Source organism: Haematobia irritans, chromosome 5, assembly GCF_050003625.1.
Source record: "Haematobia irritans isolate KBUSLIRL chromosome 5, ASM5000362v1, whole genome shotgun sequence".
In the NCBI taxonomy this organism is placed as follows: Eukaryota; Metazoa; Arthropoda; class Insecta; order Diptera; family Muscidae; genus Haematobia; species Haematobia irritans.
In genome coordinates, this window is record NC_134401.1 from 151,750,686 (window position 1) to 151,770,984 (window position 20,299).

General features: G+C 33.8%; 2 protein-coding genes across 2 annotated transcripts; both read left to right on the forward strand.

Moving 5' to 3' along the window:
- Positions 1 to 10,323: 10,323 nt before the first annotated feature.
- Positions 10,324 to 17,288, forward strand: LOC142240132 (uncharacterized). The gene is made up of 3 exons (XM_075311843.1): positions 10,324 to 10,365; positions 11,166 to 11,286; positions 12,064 to 17,288. The coding sequence occupies exons 1-3, from the start codon at positions 10,324 to 10,326 to the stop codon at positions 17,286 to 17,288; spliced, it is 5,388 nt and encodes a 1,795-aa protein (XP_075167958.1).
- Positions 10,781 to 18,748, forward strand: LOC142241502 (uncharacterized). Its single transcript, XM_075313280.1, has 2 exons — positions 10,781 to 11,286; positions 17,321 to 18,748. Exon 2 carries the CDS (start codon positions 17,322 to 17,324, stop codon positions 18,171 to 18,173), a length of 852 nt encoding a protein of 283 aa, XP_075169395.1. The 5' UTR covers positions 10,781 to 11,286; position 17,321; the 3' UTR covers positions 18,174 to 18,748.
- Positions 18,749 to 20,299: the final 1,551 nt, after the last annotated feature.

The following is a 20,299-nucleotide window of genomic DNA, read 5'->3' on the forward strand; positions in this document are numbered from 1 at the left end:
ATGATTGCTGCAACTATAATATGTTTGCGGCAACCATAATATGATATGCAGCAAACATTATATTTTTGGTGTGAAATATGTTATGTTTGCTGCAACCATAATATGTTTGCTGCAAACGTATTATGTTTGCTGCAAACATAATATGTTTCTTGTAACCATAATATGTTTGCAGCAAACATGTTATTGTTGCAGCAAACATTTTATGATTGCTGCAAACATATTATGTTTGCAAAAAAAATCTCGTGAAATTTTATTTCTATAGAAACTTTAGCGAACATTTTATATCTATAAAAATTTTGTTAAAATTTTATTTCTATAGGCATTTTTGTATAAAATTTATTTCTGTAGGCATGTTATGTTTGCAGCAAACATGTTATGATTGCTGCAACTGTAATATGTTTGCGGCAACCATAATATGATATGCAGCAAACATTATATTTTTGGTGTGAAATATGTTATGTTTGCTGCAACCATAATATGTTTGCTGCAAACGTATTATGTTTGCTGCAAACATAATATGTTTCTTGTAACCATAATATGTTTGCAGCAAACATGTTATTGTTGCTGCAAACATTTTATGATTGCTGCAAACATATTATGTTTGCAAAAAAAATCTCGTGAAATTTTATTTCTATAGAAACTTTAGCGAACATTTTATATCTATAAAAATTTTGTTAAAATTTTATTTCTATAGGCATTTTTGTATAAAATTTATTTCTGTAGGCATTTTTTAAAGAAATAAAATTTTGACAAAATGTTCTACAGAAATAAAATATTGACAAAATTTTCTATAGACATAACATTTTGACAGAATTTTCTATAGAAATAAAATTTGGAGAAAATTCTCTATAGAAATAAAATTTTTAGAAAATATTCTATAGAAATAAAATTTAGACAAATGTTCTATAGAAATAAAATTTTAACAAAATTTTCTATAGAAATAAAATTTTATTTTCTATAGAAATAAATGTTTGGTTGCGAACATAATATGTTTGGCACCAAAAGTAACATTCTTGCTGCAAACATAATATGTTTCTTGTAACCATAATAGGCTTGCAGCAAACATATTATGGTTGCAGCAAACATATTATGGTTGCGGCAAACATGGTAGTTTTGACATATTATGTCGCAGCAAACATATTATGGTTGCATCAAACATATGATGTTTGCAGCAAACATGTTATGATTGCTGCAACTATAATATGTTTGCGGCAACCATAATATGCTATGCAGCAAACATTATATTTTTGCTGCAACCATAACATGTTTGCTGCAAACATATTATTATATGCAACCATAACATGTTTGCTGCAACCATAATATGTTTGCAGCAAACTCGTTATGGTTGCAGCAAACATAACATGTTTGACACCAAAAATAACATGTTTGCTGCATAGCATATTATGGTTGCCGCAAACATATTATAGTTGCAGCAATAATAACATGTTTGCTGCAAACATATGATGCTATGCAGCAAACATTATATTTTTGCTGCAACCATAACATGTTTGCTGTAACCATAATATGTTTGCAGCAAACATGTTATGATAGCAGCAAACATGTTATGGTTGCAGCAAACATAACATGGTTGCATAACATGTTTGCTGCAACCATAACATGTTTGCTGCAAACATGTTATGGTTGCAGCAAACATAATATGTTTGGTACCAAAAATGACATGTTTGTTGCAAGCATAATATGTTTATTGTAACCATAATATGTTTGCAGAAAACATGTTATGTTTGCAGCAAACATGTTATGATTGCTGCAACTATAATATGTTTGCGGCAAACATAATATGATATGCAGCAAACATTATATTTTAGGTGTGAAACATGTTATGATTGCTGCAACCATAACATGTTTGCTGCACCCATAATATGTTTGCAGCAAACATGTTATTGTTGCAGCAAACATTTTATGTTTGCAGCAAACATAACATGTTTGACACCAAAAATAACATGTTTGCTGCATAGCATGTTGTGGTTGCCGCAACCATATTATAGTTGCAGCAATCATAACATGTTTACAACCATGTCATTTTTGGTACCAAACATATTATGTTTACTGCAACCATAACATGTTTGCAGCAAACATGTTATGGTTGCTGCAAACATTATGTTATGCAACCATGTTATGTTTGCTGCAAACATATTATGGTTACAAGAAACATATTATGGTTACCAAACATGTTTGGTACCAAAAATGACATGTTTGCTGCAAGCATAATATGTTTCTTGTAACCATCATATGTTTGCAGCAAACATGTTATTATTGCTGCAACTATAATATGTTTGCGGCAACCATAATATGCTATGCAGCAAACATGTAATTTTTTTAACATTTTTGCTGCAACAATAACATGTTTGCTGCAAACATGTTATGATTGCAGTAAACATAATATGTTTGGTACCAAAAATGTCATGTTGGTGCAAGCATAATATGTTTCTTGTAACCATAATATGTTTGCAGCAAACATGTTATGATTGTTGCAAACATAATATGTTTGGCACAAAAAGTAGCATGCTTGCGGCAACCATAACATGTTTGCTGCAACCATAATATGTTTGCAGCAAACATGTTATGGTTGCAGCAAACATAACATGTTTCACACCAAAAATATAATGTTTGCTGCATATCATATGGTTGCCGCAAACATATTATAGTTGCAGCAATCATAACATGTTTGCTGCAAACATAACATGTTTTCTGCAAACTGGTTGCAGCAAACATGTTATGGTTGCAGCAAACATAACATGTTTCACACCTAAAATATAATGTTTGCTGCATATCAACAAACATGTCATTTTTGGTACCACACATATTATGTTTGCTGCAACCATAAAATGTTTGCAGCAAATATGTTATGGTTGCATCAAACATGTTATGGTTGCAGCAAACATGTTATGCAACCATGTTATGTTTGCTGCAACCATAACATGTTTGCTGCAATCATAACATGTTTGCCGCAACCATATTATAGTTGCAGCAATCATAACATGTTTACAAGAAACATGTAATTTTTGGTACCAAACATATTATGTTTGCTGCAACCATAACATGTTTGCTGCAAACATCATATGTTTGATGCAACCATAATATGTTTGCTGCGACATAATATGTCAAAACTAACATGTTTGCCGCAACCATAATATGTTTGCTGCAACCATAATATGTTTGCTGCAACCATAATATGCTATGCAGCAAACATGTTATTTTTTTAACATTTTTGCTGCAACAATAACATGTTTGCTGCAAACATGTTATGATTGCAGTAAACATAACATGTTTGCTGCAAACATCATATGTTTGATGCAACCATAATATGTTTGCTGCGACATAATATGTCAAAACTAACATGTTTGCCGCAACCATAATATGTTTGCTGCAACCATAATATGTTTGCTGCAACCATAATATGTTTGCGGCAACCATAATATGCTATGCAGCAAACATGTTATTTTTTTAACATTTTTGCTGCAACAATAACATGTTTGCTGCAAACATGTTATGATTGCAGTAAACATAATATGTTTGGTACCAAAAATGTCATGTTGGTGCAAGCATAATATGTTTCTTGTAACCATAATATGTTTGCAGCAAACATGTTATTATTGCTGCAACTATAATATGTTTGCGGCAACCATAATATGCTATGCAGCACACATGTTATTTTTGGTGTCAAACATGTTATGTTTGCTGCAACCATAACGAGTTTGCTGCAAACATAAAATGTTTGCTGCAACCATAACATGTTTGCTGCAAACATAACATGTTTCACACCAAAAATATAATGTTTGCTGCATATCATATTATGGTTGCCGCAAACATATTATAGTTGCAGCAATCATAACATGTTTGCTGCAAACATAACATGTTTTCTGCAAACATATTATGGTTACAATAAACATATTATGCTTGCAACAAACATGTCATTTTTGGTACCAAACATATTATGTTTGCAGCAAACATGTTATGGTTGCAGCAAACATGTTATGCAACCATGTTATGTTTGCTGCAATCATAACATGTTTGCTGCAAACATATTATGGTTGCAGCAAACATGTTATGGTTGCAGCAAACATGTTATGGTTGCAGCAAAAATATAATGTTTGCTGCATAGCATATTATGGTTGCCGCAAACATATTATAGTTGCAGCAATCATAACATGTTTACAAGAAACATGTCATTTTTGGTACCAAACATATTATGCTTGCTGCAACCATAACATGTTTGCTGCAAACATCATATGTTTGATGCAACCATAATATGTTTGCTGCGACATAATATGTCAAAACTAACATGTTTGCCGCAACCATAATATGTTTGCTGCAACCATAATATGTTTGCTGCAACCATAATATGTTTGCTGCAACCATAATATGTTTGCTGCAAGCCTATTATGGTTACAGGAAACATATTATGTTTGCAGCAAGAATGTTACTTTTGGTGCCAAACATATTATGTTCGCAACCAAACATTTATTTCTATAGAAAATAAAATTTTATTTCTATAGAAAATTTTGTTAAAATTTTATTTCTATAGAACATTTGTCTAAATTTTATTTCTATAGAAAATTTTCTAAAAATTTTATTTCTATAGAGAATTTTCTCCAAATTTTATTTCTATAGAAAATTCTGTCAAAATGTTATGTCTATGGAAAATTTTGTCAATATTTTATTTCTGTAGAACATTTTGTCAAAATTTTATTTCTTTAAAAAATGCCTACAGAAATAAATTTTATACAAAAATGCCTATAGAAATAAAATTTTAACAAAATTTTTATAGATATAAAATGTTCGCTAAAGTTTCTATAGAAATAAAATTTCACGAGATTTTTTTTATCTGATGGCCTCTGTAGACAATGCTACTATTCTTATATTATTCGTATATTTTACTATAAGTCTTATTTTGTAAATAAATAAATAAATAAATAAAATTTTGACAAAAGTTGTTATAGAATTATGACAAAATTTGTTATGTCTATAGAAAATTTTGTCAAAATTTTATTTCTGTAGAACATTTTGTCAAAATTTTATTTCTATAGAAAATTTTGCTTATTATTATAGAATTATGACAAAATTTGTTATGTCTATAGAAAATTTTGTCAAAATTTTATTTCTGTAGAACATTTTGTCAAAATTTTATTTCTATAGAAAATTTTGCTTATTATTATTGCTGCACCTATAATATGTTTGCGGCAACCATAATATGCTATGCAGCAAACATGTTATTTTTGGTGTCAAACATGTTATGTTTGCTGCAACCATAACGTGTTTGCTGCAAACATAATATGTTTGCAGCAATCATAAAATGTTTGCTGCAACAATAACATGTTTGCTGCAAACATATTATGGTTACAAGAAACATATTATGTTTGCAGCAAACATAATACGTTTGCAGCAAACATATTATGGTTGCAGCAAACATAACATATTTCACACCAAAAATATAATGTTTGCTGCATATCATATTATGGTTGCCGCAAACATATTATAGTTGCAGCAATCATAACATGTTTGCTGCAAACATAACATGTTTTCTGCAAACATATTATGGTTACAAGAAACATATTATGGTTACCAAACATATTATGTTTGCTGCAACCATAACATGTTTGCAGCAAACATGTTATGGTTGCAGCAAACATAATATGTTTGGTACCAAAAATGACATGTTTGCTGCAAGCATAATATGTTTCTTGTAACCATCATATGTTTGCAGCAAACATGTGATTATTGCTGCAACTATAATATGTTTGCGGCAACCATAATATGCTATGCAGCAAACATGTTATTTTTTTTAAACATTTTTGCTACAACCATAACATGTTTGCTGCAAACATGTTATGGTTGCAGTAAACATAATATGTTTGGTACCAAAAATGACATGTTTCTTGTAAACATGTTATGATTGCTGCAACTATAATATGGTTGCGGCAACCACAACATGCTATGCAGCAAACATGTTATTTTTGGTGTCAAACATGTTATGTTTGCTGCAAACATAAAATGTTTGCTGCAACAATAACATGTTTGCTGCAAACATATTATGGGTGCAGCAAACATGTTATGGTTGCAGCAATCATAACATGTTTCACACCTAAAATATAATGTTTGCTGCATATCATATTATGTTTGCCGCAAACATATTATAGTTGCAGCAATCATAACATGTTTGCTGCAAACATAACATGTTTTCTGCAAACATATTATGGTTACAATAAACATATTATGCTTGCAACAAACATGTCATTTTTGGTACCAAACATATTATGTTTGCTGCAACCATAACATGTTTGCAGCAAACATGTTATGGTTGCAGCAAACATGTTATGGTTGCAGCAAACATGTTATGCAACCATGTTATGTTTGCTGCAACCATAACATGTTTGCTGCAATCATAACATGTTTGCTGCAAACATATTATGGTTACTGTTATGGTTACATGTTATGGTTGCAGCAAAAATATAATGTTTGCTGCATAGCATATTATGGTTGCCGCAACCATATTATAGTTGCAGCAATCATAACATGTTTACAAGAAACATGTAATTTTTGGTACCAAACATATTATGTTTGCTGCAACCATAACATGTTTGCTGCAAACATCATATGTTTGATGCAACCATAATATGTTTGCTGCGACATAATATGTCAAAATTAACATGTTTGCCGCAACCATAATATGTTTGCTGCAACCATAATATGTTTGCTGCAACCTTAATATGTTTGCTGCAACCCTAATATGTTTGCTGCAAGCCTATTATGGTTACAGGAAACATATTATGTTTGCAGCAAGAATGTTACTTTTGGTGCCAAACATATTATGTTCGCAACAATCATAATATGTTATGCACCAAACATATTATGTTTGCGGCAAACATGTTTGAATAGGAAAATATGTTATCTGAACATTATCATTTCTATAGAAAATTTTGTCAAAATTTTATTTCTATAGAAAATTTTGTTAAAATTTTATTTCTATAGAACATTTGTCTAAATTTTATTTCTATAGAAAATTTTCTAAAAATTTTATTTCTATAGAGAATTTTCTCCAAATTTTATTTCTATAGAAAATTCTGTCAAAATGTTATGTCTATAGAAAATTTTGTCAATATTTTATTTCTGTAGAACATTTTGTCAAAATTTTATTTCTTTAAAATTTTTTGACAAAATTTTCTATAGAAATCAAATTTTGAAAAAGTTTCTATAGAAATAAAATTTTGAAAATAGCTTCTATAGAAATAAAATTTTAACAAAATTTTCTATAGACAGAATTTTCTATAGAAATAAAGTTTTGACAAAATTTTCTATAGAAATAAAATGTTGACAACATTTTTTATAGAAATAAAATTTAGACAAAACTTTCTATAGGAATAAAATGTTGACAAAATTTTCTATAGAAATAACGTTTTGACAAAATTTTCAAAAGAAATAATTATGACAAAAATAATTATGACAACATTTGTTATGTCTATAGAAAATTTTGTCAAAATTTTATTTCTGTAGAACATTTTGTCAAAATTTTATTTCTATAGAAAATTTTGCTTAAATTTTATTTCTATAGAAAATTTTGTCCAAATTTAATTTTTATAGGAATTTTGTCAAAATTGCATTTCTACAGGAAATTTTATCAAAGTGTCATATCTGTAGAAAATTTTGTTAAAATTTTATTTCCATATAAAATTTTGTCAAAATTTTATTTCCATATAAAATTTTGTCAAAATTTTATTTCCATATAAAATTTTGTCAAAATTTTATTCCTATGGAAAGTTTTGTCTACATTTGATTTCTATAAAAAACATTTTCAAGATTTGATTTCTATAGAAAATTTTTTCAAAATTTTATTTCTTTAGAAAATTTTGTCAAAATTTATTTAATTTTTTTTTTACAAAATTTTCTACAGAAATAAAATTTTGACAAAATTTTCTATATAAATTTTTGACAAAATTTTCTATATAAATTTTTGACAAAATTTTCTATATAAATTTTTGACACAATTTTCTATAGAAATAATATTTTGATGAATTTTTCTAAAGAAAGATAATTTTGACAAAATTTTCTATGGAAAACAAATTTTTGTCAAAATTTATTCCTATAGAAAATTTTGTCAAAAATTTTTTCTATAGAAAATTTTGTCAAAATTTTATTTCTTTGGAAAAATTCATCAAAATATTATTGCTTTAGAAAATGTTGTCAAAATTTTATTTCGAGAGAAGCTTTTTTCAAAATTTTATTTGTATGGAAACTTTTTCAAAATTTTATTTCTATAGAACATTTTGTCAAAAGTTTAATTCTATAGAAAATTTTGTCAAATTGTTATTTCTATAAAATTTTTATACCCTAAACCACATAGTGGTCAGGGTATAATAAGTTTGATCGGCCAAAAAAAGTGCCTACCAGAAATATTGATTTTAGACCCCATAAAATATATACCGATCGACTCAGAATCACCTCCTGAGTCGATCTAACGCTTGGTGTCCGTCCGTCCGTCTGTCCATGTATTTGTTGTTCACAGGATTCCGCAATTATTAACCGATTTTGATGAAATTTGGTACAGGGAGGTTTTTGGGCACAAGGACGAACGCTATTGAATTTGGAAGAAATCGGATCAAATTTAGATGTAGCTCCCATATATATGTATCGCCCGATTTCGACAAATGGGGTCACGTTGCGCTTTTTTTCAAACGGATCGTCACCAAATTTGGCAAGAGGTAATCTTTTCCATCGCCCTTCAAGTCTGCAAAATTTCATCCAAATCGGTTCAGATTTAGATATAGCTCTCATATATATGTATCGCCCGATTTTGCCAAATTTGGCCACAAAACCTTTATTTATCAACCGATTTTACTCAAAAATGGCTAAATATAATCTTCTATTGCACATACTATATGTGCAGAAAATAATCGAAATCGGTTCAGATTTAGCTATAGCTCCCATATATATGTACCGCCCGATTTTTCTAAATTTGGCCATAAAACCCTTATTTATCAACCGATCTTACCCAAATTTGGCTAAATGTAGTCTTCTATAGCACTAACTATATGTGCAAAAAATCATCGAAATCGGTTCAGATTTAGATAAAGCTCCCATATATATGTATAGCCCGATTTTCCCAAATTTGGCCATAGAACCCCTAATTATTAACCGATCTTACTCAAAGTTGGCTAGATCCAGTCCTCTATAGTACTAACTATATGTGCAAAATTTCATCGAAATCGGTTCAGATGTACATATAGCTCCCATATATGTATCACCCGATTATTATGGTTACAAGAAACATATTATGTTTGCAGCAAGCATATAATGTTTGCTGCAACCATATAAAGTTTGCTGCAACCATATAAAGTTTGCTGCAACCATAACATGTTTGCTGCAAACATAATATGTTTCTTGTAACCATAATATGTTTGCAGCAAACATGTTATGGTTGCATCAACATAACATGTTTGCAGCAAACATGTAATGGTTGCAGCAAACAAGGTGACTCGTTTTTCTAAGGATTTTCTTCGTAAAGAAAACATGTAATGGTTGCAGCAAACATGTTATGGTTGCAGCAAACATAATATGTTTGGTACCATAACATCTTTGCTGCATAGCATATTATGGTTGCCGCAAACATATTATAGTGTCAGCAAACATATTATAGTTGCAGCAATCATAATATGTTTGCTGCAAAAATAACATGTTTGCTGCAAACATATTATGGTTACAAGAAACATATTATGCTTGCAGCAAACATGTTATTTTTGGTGCCAAACATAAAATGTTTGCTGCAACCATAACATGTTTGCTGCAACCATAACATGTTTGCTGAAACCATAATATGTTTCTTGTAATTATAATATGTGTGCAACAAACATATTATGGTTACAAGAAACATATTATGCTTGCAGCAAACATGTTATTTTTGATGCCAAACATAATATGTTTGCTGCAACCAGAACATGTTTGCTGCAAACATATTATGGTTGCAGCAAACATGTTATGGTTGCCGCAAGAATGCTACTTTTTGTGCCAAACATATTATGTTTGCAACAATCATAACATGTTTGCTGCAACCATAATAGGTTATGCACCAAACATATTATGTTTGCAGCAAACATGTTATTTTTGACATATTATATTTGCAGCAAACATGTTATGGTTGCAGCATTTTTGACATATTATATTTGCAGCAAACATGTTATGGTTGCAGCAAACATAACATGTGTGGCACCAAAAATAACATGTTTGCTGCAAACATAATATGTTTGCATGTTATGGTTACAAGAAACAACTATAATATGTGTGCTGCAACTATAATATGTTTGCGGCAATATGTTACGCAGCAATCATGTTATGTTGGTAGCTGCAAACATAGTATGTTTGGCACCAAAAAAAAACATGTTTGCTGCAAACAAAATATGTTTGGTGCATAACATATTATGGTTGCAGCAAACATGTTATGATTGTTGCAAACATAGTATGTTTGGCACCAAAAATAACATGTTTGCTGCAAGCATAACATGTTTGCTACAAACATAATATGTCAAAAATAACATGTTTGCTGCAATCATAACATGTTTGCTGCAACCATAATATGTTTGCTGCAACTAACATGTTTGCTGCAAGCATATTATGGTTACAGGAAACATATTATGTTTGCAGCAAGCATGTTACTTTTGGTGCCAAACATGTTATGTTTGCAACAATCATAACATGTTTGCTGCAACCATAATATGTTGTTCGTGTGAAAAACGTTTCCCATCTCTGTAAAAAAAACCTCACCTGCAGAGGTCGTTTAGTTCGTAAGAAAAAACTTATCTACTTCGTTAAATTACCTATGTACAATACATTGAAATGGCGTACTGAAGTATCACTAAATCAATCTTGTTAACACCTTCAAACAATAAAGTTGAATTCCGTCTTGCTGAAAAAACCTTCGCTTTTATCCGTCTTTCACTACAACACTGGTAAGAAATCCTAGAACCGCTCAACTACTATATCGAGAATTTGCTTCCCGTGCTAATCCTGCCTTTATTCGATTACATTTTTTCCGTTCCATATTTCGACCATTGGATTGGATTTTGCTGAGTTATACCTTTGGGTACAATCTTTTGGGGAACCAGATTCACCAGCTTCCATTTTCCATTTCTCTAGAACCCTTACCAATCCTGCAGATTTACAAGGTCCTTCGAACCGGATCTGGATATCCTGAAAGAAAACTAAGTAATCCTGTCCAATTTGATTCCATTGCTGTAAAGGTAAAATTCGCCCAAACGAAAGAGAAGGAAAATTTCCGTGAGTACCATACCATTTTGTGTGTTAAAGGAAAAGTGCTCTTTAAAATTTTCATAAGGAAAATCAATAAAAAAAAAGTCCGTCAGAAACTCAAACCTATTTCCCAACTTTGAGTTTTTATTTCATTTTTTATTCAAAAATGAAAAAATATTTCCAGAATTAATTCCTTCATCGTGAAATGCGATTCAAAATTTCAGCAAAATTTTCCAGATATCACGTGAGGAAAAGAAACCAATGTAATTCGTACCCGTTGTGGGAGTTCAATCTACTAAAATTGATTGGAAAAAAAAAATAACAAATCCTTAATAATTAAAAAACAAAAAATTGACTATTTTTTGTGAAATTAGTATAAAATCGTCGGATCAAACAAATCAAATATTTTTCGGGAAATTGAAATTAAAATCTTCTGATCAAAAAAAGAGAATTTTTTTTTTTTTTTTATGATCGGGGGATAAAAAGTTTATATTGGATTTCTTTCGCCTGTTCATACACAATAGTCAATTATTATTTTAAAAAATACTTTCGGATTATTTCATAATTGTCATCGAACATCAAAAATACCCTTGAAGTCCTTCAACTCTGTTAAACTTTGTCACAGTTATCGTTTTGGAAAGGTGCTCAATTGTAACTTTCGATTTTAGATAAAAGAAACGGGTTCTTATCCACTCTTCGTATATATTTTCCATAATTTTTGTTTTTTTTTAATTCTGTTCTAAATTTTCCCTCATATTTCTTTATTTGTGAGGTTCCATTTTCGTATTACTTGTTTCTGATTAGAAATGTCCGCTATAACCAAATTCACCCAAATTTCGGACGCCTTGATTATATTCAATGCTGAAATTTGTGGTGAATCTCTTAACACATCTTCGATCCACACCTTAGAAGTTCACAGGGAGGAACTTCGGGACATTTGGCGACAAGTTAAGCCGCAATACGAAGAAAGTGTTCAAGAACTGATGGCTTCTAAAGACGAGGATGCCAGAGCCGATCTTGAGACTATTAGAGCACGACAGCGGACTACTTATATGACTTATGTGGAATGTATGTCCAAAATAGGGGAGGCAATTGAATCTCAGCAATCCTTGCAATCACTTTCCAAATCATCTTCAGTCCGACATGAGACATCCACTTTACATCTTCCTCCGTGCGATACAGAATTATTTCACGGTGATTACCTCTCTTGGCCATCTTTTAGAGACCTCTTTACGGCCATATATATCCGAAATTCACGATTATCTCCTGTTGAAAAGCTTTTTCACCTAAACAATAAAACAAGGAATGAGGCTCGAGAAGTTGTTCGGAAGGCTCCGTTGACCAATGAGGGGTTTGACATCGCATGGAAGGCTCTCCAAGTCCGTTATGAAAACAAAAGGTTATTAATTAATAGTCAGCTAAGGGTCCTATTCAATTTAAAGAAAATTCCCCTCGAGTCCGGAGATTCCATAAAGTCAATCCAAAATACAATTAATGGGATTATATCGGCCTTAAAGTTGTACAATATAGACATTCAGACTTGGGATCCGATATTCGTTTATCTGTGTTGTACAAAACTTCCAGAAACCACATTATCCTTATGGGAACAATCTGTGGTTAATAAGACAGAATGCCCGTTTTGGAGAGAGCTCGATGAATTCCTAACTCGTCGTTATCAAACATTGGAGACGGTGCTCGATCTAAGTGATCATCCATCTAATTCGCAGCCAAACGATTTTCCCAAAAACGTGCCGAAAGTGACAGCCCCAAAGGTTTCCGCTCCAAAACGAGTGAATTCGTATCAAAATAGCCTTGCAGTTCCTTTATGCAAACTTTGTCCAAATCAATCACACTCCATCCGACTTTGTCCGAAATTCGTAAACATGTGTTACAACGACAGAATGGGCTTAATAAAAAAATACAAACTTTGTTTGAACTGCTTTGCAAAGAATCATGCGGTGAAGGATTGCAAAAGCGCTTTTAACTGTCTTAAGTGTAAGCGACGACATCATACGTTATTGTGTACATCCTCAACTAATCCTCAAACCGACTCCGTTTCCGCTTCGACATCCGGTTCTTCCGTTCAAGCTATACAGTCCACTTCCGAATCCTCTTACCAAAACGGAGAAGAATCTGTTCAGTCGTTCGCGGCTACAAGTTCTAGACAAGTGTTGCTAGGGACTGCTATTATTCATGTTCTACACAAAGGCGATATTTTCAAGGCAAGAGCATTATTCGATTCGGGCTCTGAGGCCTCCTTCATTTCCGAGCATTTCTTCCAACTTCTCAAGCTCAATGCCAACAAAATATCGGCCCATATTTCTGGACTCAATGGTTCTATTTCAGCACGTTCTCAAAAAATATGCAATCTGTGTATAAGTTCTCCAATTAACTCCCAAATTTCTATTAACACTACTGCCATTGTACTTCCACAACTCACCTCATCGTTACCAACCTTTTCGACAAACATGGAAATGTTTTCCCATCTGCCAAATATCGAATTAGCTGATCCGGAGTTTTTCAAAACATCTTATATCGATGTTCTAATTGGCGCCGATCTCATTCCACAAGTCATGCTTGACGGAATAAAGCGGCAAGTTTGTGGGTCCCTTATGGCCCAAGAAACGATATTTGGTTGGATTTTGACTGGTCCAATGCCAATTCAATCCGAAAACATTTCGTCTTTTCGCACAATCGTTTCCTATTTCAATGAATTGGCTTTGGATAAACAAATTTCTAAATTTTTTGAGGTGGAAGACCTTCCTAAAAGGAAGTATATGTCCGAAGCAGATAGGTTTTGCGAAAACTTATATTCCCAAACAACAGAAAGGGATCCGTCTGGGCGCTATATCGTGCAATTACCATTCAAGGAAGAATTTCAAAAGACTTTAAAACTGGGATACTCGAAGAAAAATGCAATTGCACAGTATTTCCGTAATGAGAATCGTTTGCTTCGTACACCTGAACTCAAAAATCAATATGACGAAGTTGTTAGTGAATATTTGCAACTAGGTCATATGAAAGAAATTCTCTCCCATCCTTTGGAAAATGTCGATCGATACTATTTGCCTCACCATGCCGTAATCCGTCCCGACAGCGTTACAACGAAGCTTCGAGTGGTTTTTAACGCTTCAAATCCGACTTCAAATGGAATCAGTCTGAATGACGTCCTTCATTGTGGCCCTTCCTTGCAACTTGACTTAACGAGTCTTTTGCTTCAATGGCGATTTTTCAAAATCGTTTTTAACAGCGATATTGAAAAAATGTATCGTCAAATTTCCGTGGCTCCAAAACACACTCCCTTTCAAAGAATTATTTATCGAAATAATCCGACCGAAGATTTACGTGAGTACGAATTGAAAACGGTAACATTCGGCTTGAATTGTGCTCCGTACTTGGCACTTCGCACTTTACAGCAGCTGGCTACTGATGTGAAAAATACTTTTCCATTGGCCAGTCAAATCCTTATGTCTTCCATGTACGTGGACGATATCCTAGCCGGAAGTCATGATATTTCTTCGGCCATTCGGGCACAGACAGAACTGACATCCGCTTTAAATTCCGCTGGATTTTCGTTGAGGAAATGGACTTCAAATTCCACAGAATTCCTCCGCACTATACCAAAGGAATATTTGCTTAACGAAGACTTCCTTCAGTTTGACGATAGTAGTTTGGCGAAAACTTTAGGTGTAAGGTGGAACGCCAAGAACGACTACTTTTATTTCCACGCTCAGGCAATTAAATCCTCCAAATCCCCGACGAAAAGACAAATATTATCCGAGATATCGAAATTGTTCGATCCTGCAGGGTGGTTGTGTCCCTATATCGTTACAGCCAAACTGTTGATGCGAGATATATGGTCGTCCAAGGTCGACTGGGACCATCCTATACCATGTGAATTACTAGCGACATGGAAAAATTTCTTAGAAAACTATCCGTCCATTGAGAGAATAAGAATTCCTCGTTGGGTTCAATACCAACCCGGTTGCGAGGTGCAGTTGCATGGTTTTTGCGACGCATCCGAGAAAGCTTATGCCGCTGCAATCTACATTCGATCTGAAACACCTGATGGTGTCGTTCAAATACACTTGCTCACGGCAAAATCAAAAGTTGCTCCTCTCAAGACTATTTCCATTCCACGTCTTGAGCTGTGCGGAGCAGTTTTGCTTGCTGATGCTATTGAGTCCTTGATGGAGATTTTTCCCTTCCCTAATATTAAAATCTTTTGCTGGACCGATTCTATGATTGTTCTGGCCTGGTTAAAAAAGCCTGCTTTTTCTTGGAAGACATTCGTAGCAAACCGTGTTTCTAGAATATCCGAAATAGTCAATGTTGACAATTGGTTTCATGTCGAATCCAAGCACAATCCGGCTGATATAGCATCCCGTGGAGCATATCCGTCTGAAATGTTCGAGAACGAATTATGGTGGCGTGGTCCCTCCTGGTTACAACTTTCCGCAAGCCTATGGCCGAATTCAATAACCGAAGAAATCGATGAAAATCTTCTGGAGAAAAAGATTTCTTCTCATTTCGCCTACTTTCGTGAATACGATGATCCTCTAGCTCGATTTTCTTCTTTCGGACGAGCGCTAAGAGTATTATCATACGTTTACAAATTTATTTCCAAAATTCGCAAAATTTCTCCCTCATCCGACCCCATTCAATTGAAAAGAGAAGACATTGAAAAAACTAGGAATAGTTTAATCATGCTGGCACAAAAATATACATATCCGAATGAGTATAAAAATCTAACACAATCAAAAGTCATTCCTCCGTCCAGTTCGATTTCGAATCTCAATCCGTTCCTAGACTCCACTGGCCTTATGCGAGTTTGTAGTCGAATTGCTGGATCTGAAAGTCTAACATACTACGAGCAGTATCCAATAATATTACCATATAATTCCAATTTTTCGAGATTGTTGCTCAAATTCATTCATCAGATCACATTACATGGAGGAAATAATTTAATGCTCCGAATGCTAAGGCTTCAGTTCTGGATTCCAAAAGCTAAGAACCTTATAAAGTCCACAATCCATAACTGTAAAATATGTGTCATTTCGAAACACAAACTCCAGAAGCAGTTAATGGGCACTCTACCCCCTGAGCGAACAACGCTTTCCAGGCCGTTTACAAATACAGGACTAGATTTTGCTGGTCCTTTCGACATCAAGGCATATGCTGGCCGTTCACGTCTCATTTCAAAAGGGTACGTTTGCATTTTCGTGTGCTTCGCAACTCGAGCCATTCATCTAGAAATTACTTCCACCCTTTCGACTCCAGACTTCCTGGCAGCATTTCATCGTTTTGTTTCACGCCGTGGTTGTCCGAAAAATCTTTACTCAGACAATGGCAAAAATTTTGTGGGTGCGTCCAGAGAACTTGCACAAAATGTAATCCGATGTTCGCGAGAATCTATTTCTTCTCATTTCTCTCATCAAGAAATTTCATGGCACTTTATTCCACCTGGAGCTCCGCATATGGGCGGTCTTTGGGAAGCTGGGGTAAAAAGTTTTAAACAGCATTTCCGAAAGATAGCGGGGGATCATCGATTTACATTTGAAGAATTCTCGACAATTTTAGCCCGAATAGAAGCGTGCCTGAATTCTAGACCGATTTCCCCAATGTCTGAAAATCCAAACGATATGCTCTCCTTAACACCAGGACATTTCCTAACTGGTGGTCCGATCCTTTCCGTATGTGAGCCATCTGAATCTGAAACTAATCTATCCGTTATGAACCGGTGGCGTAAAGTAAAAGCTTTGTGCCAACAATTCAGTATTCGATGGAAGCATGAGTATTTAAAGGAAATGCATAAACGCATGAAATGGCAAACACCTCAGAAAAATATCGAAGTAGGTTCCATGGTTGTTATCCGCGACGACTGCCTACCTCCGACTGAATGGAAATTGGGAAGAGTTTCGAAAATATATCCAGGGAAAGATAATTTAGTTCGAGTAGTAGATATTCTGACGGCAAAAGGAATAATTACTCGTCCCCTTGTGAAAATTGTACTTCTTCCTCCATGTTAAAATTCGTATAATATCAATCCCTATCATTACAGAATGTCTTCCGTCCAAAGCAGAGTTACGAAGATCCCCCATGTTAAGAGGCAATATTCATGTAGGATTTGCAAAGGTGTCCATGGTCTAAGCAAATGCCAAAAGTTCCAGAAGATGTCGGTTGAGAAACGATTGCAAGTTGTCATTTCACACAATTATTGCACCAATTGCCTTGCCCATAAACATTCTTCCGGATCCTGTTTTTCATCACTTGGATGCAAACACTGTGGTGGCAATCATCATTCCTCGTTGCATATCCATCAAAAAGGCCATACTCAGATTCCCCTCCATAGTGAAAAACAGTTACGTGTTGACCGATCTACATCAAGAAGGAAGTCATCTTCAACTATTCCGAAAACTCTCAGTCTTGAGTCTATAACTAGCCCCAACTCAACAACGCTTTTTCCTACCGCAATAGTCGAAGTTTTACATGGCACCAAACGGCACCCAGTCAGGGCAGTTATAGACCAATGTACTTCCGTTAGCAAAATTTCATACCGCCTAGTTGAAGATCTCAATCTTCCGAAGACGACACTCGGTGAGGAAACTATATGTCCCGTAACCATTCGATCTCGGCAACCTCCTTACATATCCGTGGAAGCAATGATGATTGTCAACAATCGAATTTCTATGGACACCCCAAAGAAATCTCTGCCAAAATCGACCGCATCTAAATTTCCCAACTTGACATTAGCCGACCCTCAATTCTACAAAAGTGGACCCTTTGCGCTGGTCTTTGGCGCAGATATATATTCTAAAATAATTCAGCCTGGATTAATCACCAGTAACTCGGGTCTACCCGTTGCGTTAAACACCATTTTTGGATGGGTCCTTTCCGGTTCCTGTTCCGCTTAGATCAATTTATTTACCATTTCTCACATGTCTCATAAGTTACCAAATTTGCAAATTGAATTTCATTAACGCATAAATCAATTTTTTAAGTTTTTTTTTAATTTCAACTATTGAAGTAAAGTAATATATCCTAATTTTTGTTTTAAGAATTGCATTACTGCAAGAGGAGGCGGAAATGTTCGTGTGAAAAACGTTTCCCATCTCTGTAAAAAAAACCTCACCTGCAGAGGTCGTTTAGTTCGTAAGAAAAAACTTATCTACTTCGTTAAATTACCTATGTACAATACATTGAAATGGCGTACTGAAGTATCACTAAATCAATCTTGTTAACACCTTCAAACAATAAAGTTGAATTCCGTCTTGCTGAAAAAACCTTCGCTTTTATCCGTCTTTCACTACAACACTGGTAAGAAATCCTAGAACCGCTCAACTACTATATCGAGAATTTGCTTCCCGTGCTAATCCTGCCTTTATTCGATTACATTTTTTCCGTTCCATATTTCGACCATTGGATTGGATTTTGCTGAGTTATACCTTTGGGTACAATCTTTTGGGGAACCAGATTCACCAGCTTCCATTTTCCATTTCTCTAGAACCCTTACCAATCCTGCAGATTTACATATGTTATGCACCAAACATATTTGCAGCAAACATGTTATGGTTGCTGCAAACATGTTATGGTTGCCGCAAGCATGCTACTTTTTGTGCCAAACATATTATGTTTGCAACAATCATAACATGTTTGCAACAATCATAACATGTTTGCTGCAATTATAATAGGTTATGCACCAAACATATTATATTATGTTATTTTTGACATTTTTGTTATGGTTGCAGCAAACATGTTATGGTTGCAGCAAACATAACATGTGTGGCACCAAAAATAACATGTTTGCTGAAAACATAATATGTTTATTGTAACCATAATGCAGCAATCATAATATGTTTGCTGAAACCATAATATATTTGCGGCAACCATAATATGTGTGCACCAAACATATTATGGTTACAATAAACATATTATGTTTTCAGCAAACATGTTATTTTTGGTGCCAAACATATTGTGTTTGCAACAATCATAATATGTTTGCTGCAACCTAAATTTTTTTAAAAAATGAGAGTTTTTGCCAGTTCGAAACATATGCAACTAACATTAAGTGTCACATATATTTAAAAATAATTAATGTTTTTGTAACTTTTAGCGATAAATGTTAATAGTTTATACTATAGCCATGCCGTTTGACTACTTCTGCGTAACTTCTTGCCATTGGTTAGGATTAAATGGTCAATGATATTATATGGTTCAAGTTCAAATAGATTGCGTAAGCCTTTTGCAAAAAGTTAATACCAATTTTTCGTTTTACAACTTTTACAACTTACAAAGGCTATTTTATGACTTTTACATTAGACAATTGACCAGATCAGTCAAGCACCCGCAATTTGTCATCGGAAATCCATTGTTTTATCACTTTACACGTGTGCTGGAGGTCATGATCGCGCTGACAAATCCATACAGACGGCATTTCCCGGAATGCCCATGACAATATCACATGGAAACAGATGTTTTTGTAGACTTCCGACAGCATAATACCCTCGACTCTATAAATCGGGCCAATATATTTTCCAGAAAAATACCCCCACACCCTAACATTGGCCCCACCATGATTGACGTAACTATTTGTATTTCTTGGATTAAGGCTTTCTTTGCAGTATTCGTACTAAATTTCTACCTCCGATCCATGCAAGTTACATTTTGAGTCGTTGGAAAAAATAGCACATATCCACTGCTCCTAAGGCCATTTAAGGTATTTTTGTAAAATTTTAAGGCGCGTTAACCTATTTTTCGTGGAAATAAGTGGTTTTGGACATTTTTGTGTAATCGCACTCCGGCTTCTAATGCTCTACATCTGATCGTTATGGTTGATATATCCAATTTCTTTGCTAGGAAGTCATATTTATAAATATTTTTTTTAATCCATAATATAGGGTATTTTTATAGGTTCATCATTATTTATGAATGTCATAAACAAATATTCGCCACTTTACACCAAAGGTATCATCGAAACATTTCAAAGTGTGCCTCATGTAATCGTTTTGACATTTGGCCATTTGTTTTACAAATGACTCAA

Coding starts and splice junctions, on each gene's coding strand:
- LOC142240132 (XM_075311843.1), top strand. CDS start 10,324: ATGTTACGCAGCAATCATGTTATGTTGGTAGCTGCAAACATA. Junction 10,366..11,165: donor TGTTGGTAGCTGCAAACATA/GTATGTTTGGCA, acceptor CCAATCCTGCAG/ATTTACAAGGTCCTTCGAAC. Junction 11,287..12,063: donor GAAAGAGAAGGAAAATTTCC/GTGAGTACCATA, acceptor GTTTCTGATTAG/AAATGTCCGCTATAACCAAA.
- LOC142241502 (XM_075313280.1), top strand. CDS start 17,322: ATGTCTTCCGTCCAAAGCAGAGTTACGAAGATCCCCCATGTTAAGAGG.